This window comes from Leptodactylus fuscus, chromosome 5 (assembly GCF_031893055.1).
Source record: "Leptodactylus fuscus isolate aLepFus1 chromosome 5, aLepFus1.hap2, whole genome shotgun sequence".
NCBI lineage: Eukaryota > Metazoa > Chordata > Amphibia > Anura > Leptodactylidae > Leptodactylus > Leptodactylus fuscus.
The window spans coordinates 42,504,475-42,523,733 of record NC_134269.1 but is presented as its reverse complement, the minus strand read 5'-3'; the positions used below and the strand labels follow the sequence as shown (position 1 = coordinate 42,523,733).

The 19,259-nt window shown below is 42.8% G+C and overlaps 1 protein-coding gene across 3 annotated transcripts in view; it reads left to right on the top strand.

Moving 5' to 3' along the window:
• Positions 1–1,681: 1,681 nt before the first annotated feature.
• The window catches only part of AAK1 (AP2 associated kinase 1), a 112,991-nt gene continuing 95,413 nt past the window's right edge, over positions 1,682–19,259 (top strand). Inside the window, exon 1 of one of the 3 annotated variants that reach the window (XM_075273015.1) lies at positions 1,682–2,489. In XM_075273015.1, coding sequence (XP_075129116.1) covers positions 2,333–2,489 — 157 coding nt within the window. In that variant the 5' untranslated portion in view covers positions 1,682–2,332. The remainder of the gene's footprint in view (positions 2,490–19,259) is intronic. The other 2 variants (XM_075273016.1, XM_075273018.1) reach the window with 2 other exon arrangements.

The window sequence follows — 19,259 nt, the reverse complement described above, 5'->3', positions numbered from 1 at the left end:
GCAGTATATAACACTGCATGTGCCCGATCTGATGAAAGGTCCTCTTTAAACTGTGGACAAGGGATAAACAGATGAAATAGGAAATCCCCCTTTAAGTATTACTAAAAAAGTACACATGGGTGTAGTCTATTGCAAGACCACACCAAAATGAGAAGGCATCCCAAAGTCTTAGCACAATCCTCCGAGTCACAAGGCCCTGCAAGGATGAACATCGATGGCCTCCCTTTGCTGAAGCTTAGTCTGGTTTCTGGCTTCTACCATAATGGCTGTCAAGTAACACCAGTCCAGGTCAGCTGCACCAGAAGTGGTAGTCACAGGTTGCAAAGGGGTAAGGGTGCTTGCTCATGAAGTATACAGTATATTCATATGATTATTGGCGGCCATGTATAGACACACACCCTAAGGAACTTGATGGCCACACAATCCCTCTAGGGCAGACTTCCTACACAGTCCAGTCAGATTAATGTGACCACCTATCAAAATCCAGAATAACCACCTTTGGCAGAGCGGACCGCTGCGAGACGTGCAGGAAGAGAGGGAATGTTGTGATGATGTCACTGGGATGTTGAGCCATACCGACTCCAGTGCCGTGGCCTGCTGCACTAGGTTACGTGGTTTAGCATCCATGGTGCGAACAACCCGATCGAGGTGGTCCCACAGATTCTCGTTTGGGTTCAAGTCCAGGGAACTTGCTGGCCAAGGGAGTACGGTAAACTCATCCGGGTGCTCCTCGAACCACGCACGTACACTGCGAGCTTTATGACACGTTGCATTGTCCTGCTGGTAGATGCCATCATCCTGAGGAAAAACAATTCGCATGTAGGGGTGAACATGATCCGCAAGGATAGATGCATACTTGTGTTGATCCATCGTGCCTTCCACAATGATGAGTGCACCCAGATGGCTGATGACACGCGCCTTCTGCGACTGGTTATTTAACGTAGGCAGTGGTCACATTTATATGACTGGACTGTGTATAAGGGTACTGAAGATATTCATCATAGTCTCATGCCCCACTCTAGTCAGCATAAGGTTACGGGGACACGGCGACTTTGGCTGTGACTCCTATCGTGCGACCAAAGATAACTATGTCGCCTTGAGACTCCTTCACCAATGCAAATGAATGGAGTCGCATTGCTATCTCAATGATGTTGCGATCATGACTTCTAGGAGACTAGGAGTTGTAGCCGAAGCATCCTCAGGGTTGTAATAAGACTCCATTCACTTAACTTAGTGAAGGAGTCACAAGGTAAAACTTCAATCTTTGGGGACTGTGTAGCCCTAGCCTACTTGTGGTCAATAGGTCCATGCCCATGGCTGACATCACCAGCTCCCCACAGAATTCAGCATTTCATTCATTATCAGGGGTACTCCTAATATTGTCACCCCTGCAGTACAGGCACTAGGGGGCTGCACTATAGTCTGGTAGGCCATTGCTGGGAAAGGTCAGAGCTGTGTGGCCCACACCACAGTATGTAGGTCATGTACACAAGGCTCAGGTAAGAGAACACAGCGCTACCGCGTACATACAGAAGGACAGGCAGATGGCTCAGCGCAGACTCTCGGGAATTGTAGTTCGTGCGCAGGCCATGCCTCATAAAGCAGCGTGCCGTAAGACTACATGTCCCAGCGTGCATTGCGCGGCTGGGTAATAGACTCTTGTAGCCGAGGCTTTTGCCGTGCAGCTGCTTGCACACTCATTGCGCACTCGGAGCCGGCGCTGTCCATTGGGAAGGGGCACCTCCGAGGCGGGGAGGGGGGCTCGTATATTCTGATGATGAGGCTAGTTGCTGATCGGCATAAGGGATAGGGAGGAGGGGGCAGGATTTTGGTAAATCTAAGTCATTTCCTGTTCAGGTTCATTTCCTGGTTAAGACCCAGTTATCAGCTGCTGTGCTGTCCCCATACACAATATCCCATCTAATTCTCCATGGAGCTCAGCGCTGCAGAGCATCTCACTCCCCTGCTGGCTGCCTTGTAATTTGGAGAGGGGGGGACCCTTGTGATGTGTGTCTATGGGGAGCACAGACTACACCCATTGCTCTAACTATTAATGGGTGACACCTCCAATCCATCTCCTATGCAGGGTGCAATGCTAGACAAGCACTAGTGCTCTCTCTCTTTCTCTCTAGGGTTGTCACCCGAATTTCTAGCTTTACACCCGGATTTCTTCTCCTGGATTGCATTGCTGCAGCAGATCCCTCCTTTATATTTATTTTGGCACACACATCACCGGTATCTGGGGTGGGGAGACATTTGAATGAATCATTTGGCCTGATCCAGAGGAAGAGGATACAATTGTTTTTGCTGCTCAAGTCTTCTTTGGGGGGTCATGAACATGAAGAAGTTCTTTGACTCCCGGCGTGAATTGGGTGGATCTGGACCTGGAGTTGGCGGTGGGTCTTCCAGCGGCCTGGGGACTGGATACATTGGCAGAGTATTTAACATTGGGAGGCACCAGGTGACAGTGGACGAGGTTTTGGCTGAAGGTAATGACTGATTTTTTTTGGAAAATTAGTTGTATGGGTGATGGGGTGGGGATAATATCAAGTGCGGTTTATATATTGTGCTTATATGTGTGTATATATGATATATATAAATGTGTGTTATATATGTGTTATATATAAATGTGTGTTATATACTGTGCTCCATGTATAGTAAATAATCCCTTATATCTATATTCCGCGAATCAAAGGCTGAACCTCTCAACCATCTCAGAATACTGAAGTTACTAAGTTACGTATTATATGTGACCGCCAATATGTGTAAGTGTATATATTATATATAAACCACCCACGTAGAGTAGAATTTTTTTTATTTCTCCATCAACGTAGGTGACTGGACATGACTGTGATCCCTTCTTACTATATAGCACCTTGGCTTAGGTGATCTCCCTTTCCCCATAGATTGCAGGTTCTTTCTCCAACTCTTCTATAAAGCCATGATCTTTGACATGGATTGTCAGGAGCGATGTCATTGTGTATACTGAATAACCTGACTTTTTATAACCCTCGTATTCCAGCTGCTTTATCAATATTGAGATACTCCTAGTAAAATTGTAAGCATAACATATTTTTCTAGTTACAATTGTTGTAACCTTGTAATATGTTTACACCCAACATCCATGCGTCCAAATACAGATTTTGTGTTGCTGTAGTTTCTCCTGCTAGGCCTCCATCACACATGGTCTATGTCAGAAAAATAACTTACAAGTTATCAATGTGAAAATTCAGAAAATGTGGTCAGCAACATATGGCATTGATGGTGACCGTTCAAGAATCACCAATGTGGTCATCTGTGGCAACTGAGTGTTTGCAAGGACGCTGCCGGAACTTATTTTTGGGTTGTCTACACTTCTATAGACTGTTCATTCTTCAATTTTAAGGGCTCACTATTGGAAAATAACTACGGAAATGTATGGTTTTATACTTGGGTTCCCCTTTAACCACAACCACTACTATGGAATACCCAGTATTTTATTTTTCAACATGTCTATAAGCGAAAGACACACCACGTAGTCTCGTCTTCAGCGCCAAATGTAGGATCTGTAGGATCACGCCGCAGATTTGTTACGACAATTTCTTTCCCATATAACTGAATGGGTTTGCAGAACTCCCATGTACATCCTGAGAAACAAGGCAATTCAGTTGTACGGAGGAATTGGTCGGCGACAAATATTTTTGCTGTCACGTGATACTTCTCAGTATATTATTTAGGGATTTTCTTAGACTAGGATATTGATCATTTCAATATCAAGTTGGTGGGCACTGGACTGGCACCCAGAAATGTCTCTGAGATGTTGTTTCCAGAGGCCCCTTGTTAAGTCAATGGTGTCACATTCAACTATAGGTGGCTATACACATTAGACTATGGGTGACCGAGATGTGGCTATCCAATCGATGATGGGATCATTCACAGGATTGACTCCATCATCACCATTAACCATTCATTTGCCCAATCAGGAATTGGAGGATGACCAGCCGATAGTACCAAACATTGATATTTTCAGGCGACCACAGGCGTAAAGTATCCAGCAGACTTGCGCTAGGTTCACAGTTGCGTTCGGGTTTCCGTCCTTCAAGTCTGCGGTTACACACAGAAACCTGCTGACCCCATAGACTATAATGGGGTCCCACAGGATTCTGCCAAAAATGGCAAAGCGAATTGTCCTCCTTGAAGGACTGCCATCACCACCGATTTTAAGAGGAATGTAGAACGTAACGAAAGTCAGCCTGATATTGGCATTATAAATGGCTGACAGAAACCGAACATGTATTGGCAGCCAATTGATCTGAAACACCAAGTATGGCTGATATGCAGTGTATGGTGCTGTGCTTTGAAGTGGACATTGAAGCCTTCTCAGACATGTCACAGGTAGGCACACCATACTGTCATGGTCGCCACCCGCTGACATCTTTAACGTGGTTGAAAGGTTTTGCTGTCATGAACAGCTTTATATATTAGGATCTTTTTCCGTGGGACATTGTGACGCATGAGGACTCGGTATAGTCTGAGGTCTCGCTGAGGCGTGTTATTATTTTTCCATGAAGGTATTTCCAGTCAGTTTAGCTGGAGTGTGCAGCTCTGGTAAATATGGCCGTGTCAGGTGTTTCTATTTTTCTATTTCACATGATCACATCTCATGAGGTAAACATGTTGTAGAAAGTGCCTGTCATTGTCACATGGAGCAAGCAGATTTGTGCCAAAGTTGTGGGGCTATGTACTCAGTAAAATTGGTCACAATGGAGTTATTTTTTTTAGGATGACTAGTGTAGGGCCTCGTGTGTACGACAGTAGTAGTAGATTTACGGTCCACAAATACTAATCCGCACTTAAACATGTCTGCATTGCATCAGTAACGTCATCCTCCATCATGGATCCTGTATGATCCCCACACTGGTATATGCCCCCGATACGGACAGATATAGGACATGCTTCATAATCTGCGGAACCCTTCTATGGCTGTGTGTATGGGCCCGTAGCAATGTATGGCTCCACAATTGCTGACAAATTACGATTTTGTGCTTGAGGCCTAAAGAAATATAACAGCGTTTCCAAAGGCAACCATTTAAATGGCGACTTTTTCATTTAGGGTAGGTTTGAGAATATATTACAAGCCTCATTGGCTACTAGGGTCATTGCCTGTACTCTATAGGCCAGGACTACGTGTCTGCTTTGACTGTGACTCCTGGATCGCTGTTTCGTTATGTGACTTCTCTACTATTGTAAGTGAATGGAGTTGCATTGACCTCTATAAAAAAAAAAAAATCAGAACGCGCTTCAATATTTAATTTTTTTTGCAACTAGAAGTCATTGTCATCAGACCCATGGGAGGGGTCGCATTGTAACTCTATTCACTTGCATTACATAGGGAATTGTAGGGCAACAGAGCAATCTTTGCAGCTGTAGTCGCTTTGCAGCCCTAGCCTTACTTTCATCAAGAAGTCGTAGGAGGACACGGCAATCTTTGGTTGTTTGACAGGAGTTGTAGCCAGAGTCGCTGTGTGGTCTTAGGGCTTGTTCACACGGGGCAGGAGGGGGCGGATTTTGACGCCGAATCCACCTCCTCACAATGGAGGTCTATGCAGACCGCTAGCTTCCTTCTTTCCGTGAGCGGTATGTTCCGGCTCACAGAAAAAAAGAAATAAGCTTTCCTTTCTTCAAGCGGATTCCGTGGTTTAGTCAGCCCCGGCGTTCGCCTCCGGACTAGACCCATTCATTTGAGCCTACACTGGAGCAGGAAGTCGTGGCAGGCGCATTTTGATCCTATTCTGAGGCGGCTTCCCACATCAGAATCAGGACTAAAATACGCGGTCCTGTTCCCCGTGTGAACGGGGCCTTAACTCTCGCGCACTAGCAGAGTTATATACGGCAGCACGTGGATTCCCCAGCAACTCCGTACTGTAGTATTTCATAGGGTATTGTAGGTCAACGATATTGTACCCTAAAAGCAAAGCTTCTTGTGCAGAATACGTCCGTAATAAGGATTTCAGTGGAGTTTCGTACAATTTTTATTTAATTTTTTTGCAGAAAACCTATGCATGAAGTTACAGAAATATAGAGGTTAAATAATGCCCCAAACACCTCTATGGGTACTCGATCACAGCTCCGGAGGATATGGCCGTGTGAATGAGACCTTTCTTTTGAAAAATCTCACACTATTTGTATGCTGTGTGAATATGCCCGTACGTAGGCTACTGTATAAAGGCCTTGCTTTCTGTCATGCCTGCAAAGTAATATGGAGCTCGCTGAACCATGTAGGCAAAAGCACGCCATTGCCAAATTTATGTACAATTGTGTAGGATTAGCATAGGCTGAAAGAGCATATAATTGCCATCTACTTACTATTCCGAGAGGGTCTCTCCCTGGTACAATGCCTCACAGAAGGATTCTATTTGTGAGTCCATGGTGGAATTTCTGTGATTTTTGGTTAAAGGGGTCCTACGGTTTCATATCAATAGAGCTAAAATAATAGAGCGCGTGTCATATTCACACTTGTTATTATGTGGGGTGTTAAAATTCAGAGCCATTGATTTGGCCGCCCAGTTGTTTATCTGTAGGTTGTCCTTCCATTTAGGTGGTCTCTTTAGAAGAAATTGCACATTTCCTGGCTATCTTTATGAGCAATGATATGACCTATATAGCGATATACAGGAAAACCAAGTTCCTTTAACACATAATGTAGAGTGCAAGACTCTTTTTTTTTTTTTTTTTTTTTGTTTTTCATACACAGCATTAGACTCTTTAAGATAAAAATTGTCCAATTTTAAAGACTGAGCCAGGATATATGGAAGACCTAAAATAGATGTAGATAGACAACAGCTTACAGTATCACTTGGCTTCTGTTGTCAACTTGTCTGAAATAAGAGAAGCCTCTAATGATAGCTAAATGTCTGGTAGATTGTGATCGAAGACCTCTTATAGGAGTTATATGCCAGGTGATGATGCGGTAAGGTAGACGGTAAGAGCCTATTTGCAGCTGCAATACCAAGAACAGCCACTATACACTGTACACTGCTGTGCTTGGTTTTCAGTGTAGGCGCCACAACGCTCATCCTAAAGTGGTAACCTCTTCAAACAGCTGATCGGCAGGGGTGCTGGTTGTCAGACCCCTACTGATCTGGTATTGGTGACCTGTCCTGAGGATAGATCATCAATGTCTTAGTCCCGGAAATCTCTTTTAAATTAATTTTAAAAATTTATATTTATTTATTATGCTTGTATAGCGCCAACATATTCCATAGCGCTTTACGGACATTGACAGTCACTGTCCCATATAGGGCTCACAATCTACAGTCCCTCTCAGTATGTCTTTGGTGTGTGGGAGGAAACCGGAGTACCCTGGGGAAACCCACGCAAACAAGGGGAGAACATACAAACTCCTTGCAGATGTCCCTGGCAGGATTTGAACCAAGGACCCCAGCACTGCAGTGCTAACCACTGAGCCACCGTGCTGCTTAAAAAAATTGAAAAAGAAATGCGTTACTATAAATCTTTTGTTTCACATCCGAGAACACAGAGGCGCTACTGTATGTGTATTTCCGGAGTTGGCTTATCTGTGTACGTATCTATAATCCATAATGAACATGGTGTACGTTTCACAAAGTGGTCTGGCCGGCCGGTCTACTTCTAGGAGTGCTGCACTTCTGTATAGGGGTATGGTGGAAATAGGATTGTTTTAAGGGCCTGACAACAGTGAAATTGCCAGGTAGCAGGACATTAAAGATTATCGATTACAGTACACAATTGTTCTTGTGCTTTATACCCGATGTTTTATTTTTTTGTTCTATGTAAAGCTACACATGACGTAACCTTAAACGGGTTGGGGAAATACAGATCAGAAAAATTGTCTCGGATATTACTTCATAGCATTTGACAAGTCAGCACTTAGTTCGGGGTATGAGATCATTGTCAGTCATTTCTAAAGTGACTATAAAATTAAAAAAAATTTCTTTGCTCATGGTCTGCCATATATCATAGCAAAAAGGGTAAAAAAAAAAATACCGTAGTTATTCTATATGTGTTTTAGTCCGAGTTCACATTTGTAGGATTATTTAGATTCCACACTTGTGTTATTATATTTGGTATTTTATACCGCATTCATTCCGTTTGTGCAGCGCAGGGTTTTATTATAGCAGCAGGTTCTTTGCAGATTCTGTTCATTGAATTACAATGGTGCTGATGTGCTGGCCAATCCTTGATTGGAATCGGAGTTTCAGCTTCTGTCGGCCCGGTTCACTTCTGCGTTCGAGCCGTTCCGTTCCCTTCTCCGCATAAAGTATGCAAATAGAAAAGTCTTGCAAGCAGCAACTTTCTCTCCGTATTTTTTGTGCTGAAACCACACGGACTCCATTATAGTCTATGGGGTCCAGAAGTTTTCTTAGGTAACTGCTTTTTTATGCAGATAAAGCGGAAACCTGAACATAGATGTGGATCAGGCCTTATGAACATGGCATTAAGTAAGCCACCTATCTCCACTTTCAGTGCTACTATTTTTTGTTTCTGGTTAGGCGGTGGCTTTCTGTATCAGAAACCTTCCCTTCCTATACTAGTTGGAGTAGAAATCAGGAAAGCAAAGCTATAGTCCCCATGCACTTGTCCGTGTGCCTTGTCAATGTGCTAGCCATGTTTTTTACGGCTAGCACACTTACCCATTCCTTTCTCGTGGCCCGTTACACGCAACTGTGATAACTTATGGCAAGACTCATGGCCATGACTGCTCAAGATCATCAATAAAATGTATGGGTTAGTGGAAGGTACGAATGGCCCATGGATATTGTTTTCACCTGGAACCGTAGACTCATATGTTTGTGTGCATTTGACCTAACCCATCAATGGATAAGTTGTTTTGTTGTTTTTTGTTTGTTTTTTTTTTTTTTTTGAGCCAAAGCCAGAAGTGACCACAAAGGGATTGGGAAATGTATAGGAAGCTCTTTCTACCTTCTACTTTATCCACTCCTGGCTTTGGCTCAAAAAAAGCAACAAAATCTGAAATAAAAAAGCTGCGTTTCTGCAACGTGGGGCCTCAGCCTTAGGCTAAGGCCTCACGTTGCGGAAATGCAGATTTTTTTTTATTTTTTTTTTGCAGTTTTTTGAGCCAAAGCCAGGAGTGGATGGAACAGAAGACAGAACTATAAGAGCTTCCTATATATTGTTAATTCCTTTAGGATCCATTCTTGGCTTTGACTCAAAAAAATGCAACAAAATCTGAAACAGAAAAAAGCTGCGTTTCCGCAACGTGGGGCCCCAGCCTTAAATAGTTTTTTTTGTAGGTGTTTTGAAATTTTTTTTGCCACAGACAGATCCTCCTTGGATTTGGTAGATAATCTATGGCGGTAATCCTCAAATGAGTCAGATTTCTGGTGAGGATTGAGCAGTAAATCCGCACTGGATCTGGGCTTAATGTAATTTGGTGGGGAGGATAATCTCTGGTTTTTCGACACGGAAACCTCAAAAATAATAATAATAATAATTACTTTGGATGTATAATTATTCAAAGCAAGTGAATAGGACACAAAACACCTTTTTCACATGTATTGATGATGGAATGAAAACATGGTCTGTAGGGCTGTCTGGTTCTATCTTTTATCCAGAAATGGCACCACTCTTGTCCGATGGCTACAACTAGTATTGCAGCTTAGCCTTGTTCAGGTGACTAGAGCTGAGCTGCAATATTGTACACAAAGCCTATACTTCACACAACAGTTCTAGGCTTTTTATCAAGAGCAACATGGTGTTTCATTATAGGGGAAAAAAGCGCAGGAAAATTGCTGTGTCAAAAAAAACAAACAAAAAAAAAACAATACAGACTCCTTTAATGACCAGTTTTTCAAGACAAACCACACCTTGGAAAACTGATGTGCAGGTATCTGAATTGTCAGTGGGTTCAGGGCGCAGTTCTCTGCGTTTTAACACTTTAATGGGTTTTGTAGCATGGCGATTATTGTTCCGATAATGGCCAGTTTTAGAGGCGTGTTATGGACACAATACCTACATCAGTGCTGGCGCTGAAAACTTTGAACAAGGGTGAGAAAATGTTTCCCTAAAGTGTTTTTCCATTATTTTAGCAGCTACGTTGGGTATTTTAGGACAAAAGAACCATCATAAAAGGAAGTCTAAGTACCGTTTAGTGGGCCTACATGGGACACCGGCGATGGCGCGCCGGCCGATTTCATCCTTTTTATGTGCTTTTCTGATTTATTGACGTTCTCTTCCTGCAATCTACGGTGCTATTTTCTGCTTTCCACAAGTCATTCCTCATCCTCCGTCTAGTTTTTGCCTTACTCACGTTTCTCCATCTCTCCCCTCAATCCTTCTCGTCTCTCTGTTCATAACATGCTGGCTCAGCGCGTTTCTCTGGCTGATGATGGTTTACAAAGCTTCATTATAAAATGCCCATGGGATACCCAGGCCTCTCCTCTTTCACTTCATTCTCAAATACAGCATAGTCATAGTCCCTCGCAGTGCGCTGTACAGGAATGAATAACCCTTTCACAGCCAGGCCCTGCTAAAAACAAGCAAAAACACTGACAGCGTCGGTTCATTTATCAGCGGAATAAAAAGCGCAGTTTCTAGCAACCTGCCAGGGTATTGCTTGCAGGACTTTTCTCATGTGGAGAAGGGAGCGTAATGGCCTGAACGTAGATGTGAACCGAGCTCTTGCGGGCAGGGCCCTCTATCCCACTGCACCAGTCGGTCACTGTTAGTATTGTACTTGTGTATTTTGTGTGTGGTATATAAACCCTCAAATGTACAGAACCGTGGGCGTAATGGTGCCCTGAAAACAACAACCCTGCTACCGGCATGAATATTGCAATAAAATTCAGGTCACCTTGCTTTGTATAGTAGGCATTGGTCTGTAGTCCAGCATTTTGCATTTCACTACTAGAATTTTTCTACATTTTACTAGATTTTTCTCTATTCCAGTAGAAACTTTCATTGAATATTGATTGGATATACTATAAATGCCCGGGTGATGGAGTTTCATCCACTGGGACCCCACCAGTTATGATGAGGGTGTCCAATACATTGTCCTTGGCCACCTCCAAATCATTCTTCACTATAGTGAATAGGGGATTTAGGAACAGGGAAGGTAAGTCCTTCACTTACTATAATAGATAGTAGTGACCTTTAATGCTTAACCACCTCTTTATCGCATTTTCAGGAACCTTTGTGGTACGGGAGTCACCATCAAAGATCTGTGACCTATGTAATTTAATATACCATAAATGTACATGGTGGAAAAACGCTTTTTAGAAATTCCTGAAAATCTGTTCCTTCTAAGAATAATCACCAGTTAATAATCTGTAGGGCCTTAAGGCTTTCTCATCTGTCAAGTTGTGAAAATGTTTTCCCTGATTATATCTGTGTCTTCCGTCTCTGTTTTCCAAAAGCGAAGTCATCAGTTTTCTCAAGGGTTGTTTCTGAGCTTCTCTGGGCTCCAAGTCCATTGCTAGGATGCTTATCATTTGCCTTCTGTCGTACAACCATAGGGAGCCTTCACACGGAGTTCACGCTCCGCTCATTCTGACACGTAAACACGTGTCATAGTGACCGCTGTAAAACACAATCCCATAGACTTCAATGGGTCTTACGCATGCTACACATTGAAATCAATGGGTTTAAAAGACTCCCATTGATTTCAATGTGTATCACGTGTAAAACCGGCACACATTGAAGTCTATGGGATTGTGTTTTACAGCTGGCACTTTGACACGTGTTGACGTGTCAGAATGAGCGGAGCGTAAACTCCGTGTGAAGGCTCCCATAGATTGAAATATTGACTGCCTTTGGCCACCCTTAGTCCCCTGTTCACCAGGTAGAATTAGACTCCCGAGTCACCGTTACATTCTGTCCTGATTCTGCCTCCCATTGTTTCAGGGAATGCAGCAGAGAAAAAAAACTTTAATGTCCTGCACAATCTTGGTGCAAATTCTGTGGAATTTTGTGATGGAATTCCACCTCCAATTCCTCTTCATTTCCAATGTCTTTTATGAGAGATGGATTTGTATATAATTAGGACACCTATAATTTCCTACTTGTTAAACTAATTAAAAAAAAATTAAAATTAATATTGTATCCTTAGGTTATTAATATTAAAGCTGCAGATTAATTGTTTAAAAGGCCTTGGTGCTTGGGTCAGTGCCGCCTCCACATCACAGGCCTGTGACAATATGTTCATGTGTTACGTGATTCAGATGAATGAAGCTGAGCTGCAATACCAAGGGCAGCCACTATTCAGTATATGGCACTGTATTTGGTAAATGGAGACCAAAGAACTCCCAAGCTGATCAGCAGCAGTGTCAAGTGTTGGACCCTACTGATCTGATATTCATGACCTCATCAGTTTCTTAGTATTGGAAACCCACCTCTCAGTACTCATCCCCTATGGATGTTTTTGGTTTTTTTTTCCTTCCATGTGAAGCTACAAGTAAATTTTTTTTTTTTTTTTTTTCATGGTTCTCAATGGACAAAGCCACAATAATGCGTCTCCTTATTATTTTACACACTGAGATATAAGTAAGGTTAGCTAATAAAGTTAATAGAATTCGTGTTATTGACTTTTACATGTTCAATGTCAGTGCAGTCTCTCTTTTATGTTATGATGGTTTTAATGTAATAGAAAGTCTCTCATCAAAGCCAGGAGCACTTTACCTTATGTGGATGGTCAAGGCCACCATAAATTACCAATAAATGTCAGTCGGTGAGAGAACTTTCAGGATAATCTGTTAGATCTGGCTTGTTATTTTTTTTTGTTGTGTGCACGTAGGATATTATATATATATTATATAATGTGTCACATGCTGTCTGTTCTTTTATGTGCTACAGCTCTGTGTTGAGGGACCTAATGGTTGAACCCCCCCACCACGATCATCCAGTTTTCAATTAAATCCCCCTTTTAAAGAGAGTCTGTCAGCAGGAAAATCTGTATCAGACTAATGACAGTACCTTGTAGAGCGGGTTTTACAAACTTCTTTAAAATCCATGTTTTTTTTTTATTCCAAAGTAATAGATTTTAGGGGCGTTTTTTTTGTTTGTTTGTTTGTTTTCTCTTGCAAGGGCTTCACTGTCTGCTCTAGATCAGTGGTTCTCAATCTGTGGTACGTGTACCCCAGGTGCTATACCATGCAGTCCCAGGGGGTACGCACCATGGCTGGGAACTACTTCTCTGGAAGTGGCAGATATAGTGAGGCACAATAGCTACCAAGCATAGGCACCATAGACCCCATTGTCTATAGTCCCCATGTAGACTCCCTGAATGGATTACTGAATGCAGATGTAAACCAGGCCTTAGAAATAGGTGTTTGTGTGTGTGTGTTAAAAAAAACAAACCTACAATCTCTTATCGGTTAGTTCACATGGGGAGTGGAAGCGTGGATTTTGACACCGAGAGTGACGCGTGGAGCCGCTTCACTCTCGGGTCAAAACCCGCCTGTCACGGCTTCTGACAGTCGTGGCTTTCCCCTCTGGAGTAGGCTCAAATGAACGGGCTGACTCCGGAGGTTGCTGCCGTGAGGCGGACGACGGGGCTGAAGAAAGGGCAGCCCAGTTCTTTTTTTTTTTTTTTTTTTTTTTTTTTTTTTTTCGCATGTCGCTGCTCACGGAAAAAGGTAGCCTGGAGGTCTCCATAGACCACCATTATGAGGTGGCAGATTATGACGTGGATTACACACCATAATCCACCCCCTCTGTGCCTGTGTGAACTAGCCCTTATAGTGTACTCGTACATCCAGGTTGTGAACTTAGCAGGCCAAACCACTGACTTTGCCTCCTTTATTTTTCCCACAGTCTGACTCCTGCACAAATAACACTAGGTTGACATTAGCGTTCAGCTCTCTGTTGTTTGGGCCAGCATAGGGACCCAAAAGATGGTGAGTCCATCTGCTGAAAAAGTGATTACTTGGGTCCATCGGTTTCGGTATAAAACCGGTGAACCCCATATTGTGTAGGTGGGTAGTCGCTGTTTTTAGCAGACGGGCTCTCTATCTTTTGGGTCCCTATGCGGACTCCATACAGGACTTTTCTCTCTGCGCTTTGTAGACAGACTCTGCAATGCAGATTTTTCCACCTAGCCTTATACTAATTCATTATAAAGCCAGTGATTGAGTGAGTCATATGGAAGTAAATACATAATAAGCCATAAATTTAATTAATTATAAATTATTAATCATTCTAATAATATAGTTAAAAATAATACAAGGGTTTTTCAGTTTCGGACAGATATTGAGAGACATAAAAGATAAGCAGCTCGGCATTGGACATCAGGGTGTGCTCTCCGAGGGTCTGTTCTGTTCTGATGAAGGTCCTTTCTTGCTCAGTTTCATCGGAGCACAATGGGTCAAAAGCCCCCATTGAGGTGAATGAATTCGGATGTTTCACTGAGTGCCATCTGACTGAATTCCACAAAATTGGCCCCAACTCGGATGCACACTTGGTCGTGTTCTTGGGGTCTTGTACAATCTTCCAATACATTTGCCTCGCGGTTTTCTAGATCTCTGATGTCCTTTCTTCTGCTTACTTCTAGTGGACACTCATCAGTCCAAAATTCAGTCCATGGCCCTGTGATGTATTAAAGGGGTTGTCCCATTATGGACACTTATTTCCTATCCACAGGACAGTGATTGCCAGGTCCCCGGTGAACAGGAGACTGAAAGTCTCTCTAGGGCCTCCTTGTGAATGTGACCCTCTCTCCATTCACTTGGGGCTGTGGGCGCTGCCGGAAATTATAGTTCCGGTAGCCTCATAGAGATGAATAAAGCGCCGGTCAAGCAAGAACATTCATAAGGAAGCCTTAGAGGGACATTCAGTCTCCAGTTCTCCTGATTAGAGATGAACGAGTAGTATTCATTCGAATATCGAATACCATTATAGTCTATGGGAAAAAACGGGAATGTTTTTCCGGTTTCCATAAAACCAAAGTTCAACACATTGGATCCTCCAAGTTCCGGAAGTAGGAGGACGAGGAGCACGAGGAGGTTTTTGAATTGAATTCAGTGGAATTTTCCTGTGTGGTATTCGACCGATACGAGTATTTGATCAAATTAGTAGTATTCGATCGAATACTATTCGCTCATCTCTACTCCCGATCACTGGGGAGATAAAGGGGTTGTCTCTTTCGACTTGGGGTTTGGGGTGTCATGCTGCTTTAAACCCCTGTGATTTGCTACTACTGGTGTAGCGGCCTAGCCGGCCATGATGTGCAGTAGTGCCTGGCAGTCCTCATACAACACGTCGTCCTTGATCTTGACAGGCTTGAGATAAATGGTGAGCTATCTTCATTGTCACACAGGCCTCTGTTGTGCTGGGGAAACCTCTTTACTTGTTTCCATGGTAATAAGATAAAACACAGATTTGGGCCTATGTTTCTCAAGACAATTGTAGAAAAATCATCTTTTTCTGAAAGAGGCTGAACTACTTCCACGTATTACCGGCGACATCTTGCTGCATTTGTCTACCTTGTGTAATATTCTTCTGAGTTATAGACGAAAATTGGGAACTTTACATGAAAAGTGTGAAAAGAAACGCTGTTAACCAGCACAGCTAATTTATTTATTTTTTAATAAATTTATTTGTGTTGGTGATACATTATCTCCTGATTTGTTGCAGGGAATGAATATCTCCAGTAGATGCAACCCACTGTTATTACATAATGGGCATTTTATTTATGTAAAAATAATTTCTGTAAAAATAAAAGAATCTCCCATTAAGATGAATGGAGCAGTGCACGTGCTGCCCGAGCATCGCTCCATACGAAGGGACTGAAAGTGGAGGTCCGACCCCCACTGACCTGTAAGCTATTCCCTATCTTTTGGAGAAGTAATATCTTGCTTTTGCATGAAAACTACATTAAAGAGCATGTGTCACCAGGTTTTAGTAAAAACCAATGACCTACTTCATGTAATGGGCCCCATCTCCCTGAGCATTTTGGTGTTTTGTTTATCCAAATCTGTTCAGCCATTCCAAAGATATAAGCCCTTTGAAAGTTGATACAGATTAGGGTTTACTAGTCAAGTGGCCGGTGACACTGCATGACATACAGCACACAGAGACCCTGCCCACTTGTCTAGTATATCCAACACTAAAAGGGCTTATATCTCTGGAATGGCTGAATGGATTTGGATAAACAAAAAAACTCAGGGTGACAGCGCCTATCCGATGATGCATGTTATTGGGCTTTTCCTCTTTTAAAGAAATCTTTCAGCTTCTAAATCCCGTTGTTATTATTATTATTATTATTATTATTATATTTTTTTATACATTTTGCCTGCACCTCTATGTGCCCATGGTTATAAGTAAAGCAGAACTCTCCTTATCTCTGCTCTGTGGTTATCTACCAACCCCCCTCACTCCGTCCCTAGATCTGTGAGGTGTACGACTTCGGGGCAGGGAGAATCTCTATACCTGTCTTTGAGACCTGCCTGCCTATGTGGACGCCGGGATGCCATGGCTTCTTTTCCAGGGCACCCTGATATACAGAGACCTGTTTGGGTGAGGCTCCCGGCCAGTCGAGTCCCTGCTGCTCTGGTGTTTTGTTTTTTTTTTTTGGTTTTTTTTTCCTTTTTTCTTCTCTTCTCTCTTTGTTTTCCCAATGGTGCTAAAGGTCTTTTTCCACAATCTGATTTCCGGCCCACATCGAGCACAGGTCAATGGTTTTAGCATCTCCATTCAGTTGGTCCAGTGAAACGAAGCGGTCATTGCACTGGGCAGTGTTTGGGTGCAAGCATTCCTATATACGTTTATTGTTCATTCATACATCTGTCTGTGAGATTGCTTATAGATACAGTATAATACTGTAGAGCAGAGTGCTTGTTACTGTATTTTAGCACGTATTCAAGTAACAGGGTGCCATTACGTTCTTTACTTATTGAAGCTATCCATGGACTATAAAAATAAACAATGTAGTCTGATCCTATAATCATACATCATCTTCCATCTCTCCTTCACTTCTTGTAGATATAGTACATTCAGTACATTAGTAAACAGTAAAGGGCGGATAGAAGGGTATATGAGCCCAGGATCTGACTGCGTAGGGTTTGTTTGTAGTCTGTAACCATGGAGACACATACCTTTTATATAAGAAGAGTATATACAGGGCATCTCTGTTATTCTCTAATTGAGATACATTGGAGCGATAACAAACAGTGATAAACCTGCACCCAGTCCTATATAATAAATTGAAGCCTAATATGACCAAGACGCTGTTACATTTAGCACCTATTGGATAGTCTTTAGGATTGGCCAGGACACCAGCACTATGCCAGGTCTATGTGATCCAAGCCAGACGTTTTTCCGTTTGCCACCACAGGGAAACAGCTGTCATCCAGTATCAAATCCAGACACAGCGCAGATCATCCGTAAAAATCGTAATGAAAGTTCTGTTTAATGAAGCTGGATGCCTTAATCCTATATATTCTAAACTATTATATGAGAAAATATACTTATGGGCTTATCTCACCGGACAGTAGTAGAAGCAGATGTTCTTTTTATTCCAGCTGAGAATTGTGCGAATGCGAAGCCTAGATACCTCGCATATATTATCAATTGTCACGTACAATATCAATTCTGTCTGGGCCTGAATATACCTAAAACTCCAAGTCCCTTAATATTGGGGTTTGTAGCATTTGGGTGTATTTGGCTTCCAGATTTATGGCTGTTTCATCCTAACCTGTTCAGGCTGGGGTCACACTTGCACCTGGATTCCGTCCCCAAATCCACATAAAAAATGTGGAGAGAAAAGTCCTTCACGCCAGATTCTCTCTCCCAGTGAACCCCATTATTGCCTATGCTTTCCACAGGTAACCACTGTTTAATCGGATTGAGTTTCCATTTTTCAGGTCCAACAAGCAGAAACCCTGACGCAGGTGTGAACCAAGTCTCATCCAGGCAGGGTAGTGTTATTGAATCGATCCTGTGGGTCTATACTATGGAACCGAACACCATCTACATATAGTGCTTCATATGGCACCGTGTTGCACTTTGGTGGCTACCTAATATGGCTTTGGATGGAGGATGCCAGGATAAGTCCATGTCTGTATGCAATTGGAGACACATGGGTGCACAGTAGGGCGTCATAGGAGCATATGGACACCATATTATGGGTCTGTACAACTTTGCAGGCTCATTTATAAATATTTTTTGTATCCTTTGCATAACTTCTTGGGTACTTTCCTAGCTAGCATTGGAAAGCCACTGAATGGGGTAATGAAGGGTTAGGCTGCATTCACACTGAGTTGTTTTGGTCAGGAAACTGACTCAAATTCCTCCTCCTAAAAACGTCTCGCCACAGGACTGTATGGTGAGGCTTTTTTGGAGGAGGAATTTAAGTCAGTTTCCTGACCAAAACAACTTCGTGTGAATGCAGCCTTACATGGTGGCCACTGACGTGAATGGACATCCATGTAATGCATGTACACCAGAGGTTCTCCAGTGTATAATCCGGCATTAGGCCGGGACCCTATGTGGCGTAGACTCAAAAACTGCAGTATTGCTCAGTGCCTGCAAAGTGGATTCTAGCAAATCCAAGCCACATATTGCAGAAAAATCGCCGTAACAGAAATGCTGTGATTTCCAAAAATGTTGAGTTTTAGGAAATTGCAGCATGTCAATTATACCTATATGAAAACCGCCAGCGTTTCTGTGTAGGGATAATGCAAGTAGGGAAGCCATGATGCATTTCCGCTGCGGTTTTTCTCACGTCCCTTTTTGTCTTTTCTCGTGGTGCTTTAGGATGAGTTTAGATGGAGTTTTTTGAGGCGGAGGCCCCCTCAGATTCCGGACCTAAAAACCAGTAGTTGCGACTGGATGCCGATGCAGTGCATCGGCATCAAGTCGCGGCACTCCGCTCTGGATTAAGCCCAATTGAATGGACCTAGTCGGGAGGGAGTGTCTTCAGGCGGATGTCCGGAGCCTGAACTGGCTGCGTCATCTGCCTGAAGAATGAGCATGTCACTTCTTTTTTCCAGGAGCCGGAACAGACCGCTCACGGAAAAAAAAAACAGAAATGACCGTCTCCCATTGATTTTAATGTGAGACGTTTTTTTTTGGTCAGGATTTTGAAGTGGATTCCGCCTCAAAATCCTGACCAAAAAACCCTGTCTGAACTCAGCCTTAGGATACATACACATAATTCAGATTATCTATAAGTTTTCCATACAGTTTTCACAGTGGAAAATCTCTACTGCAAACCATTAGCATTAAAGTCCCATACACATGATGCAGATTTTTTTATTTTTTATTTTTTTTTAATCTGAATAAAGAGA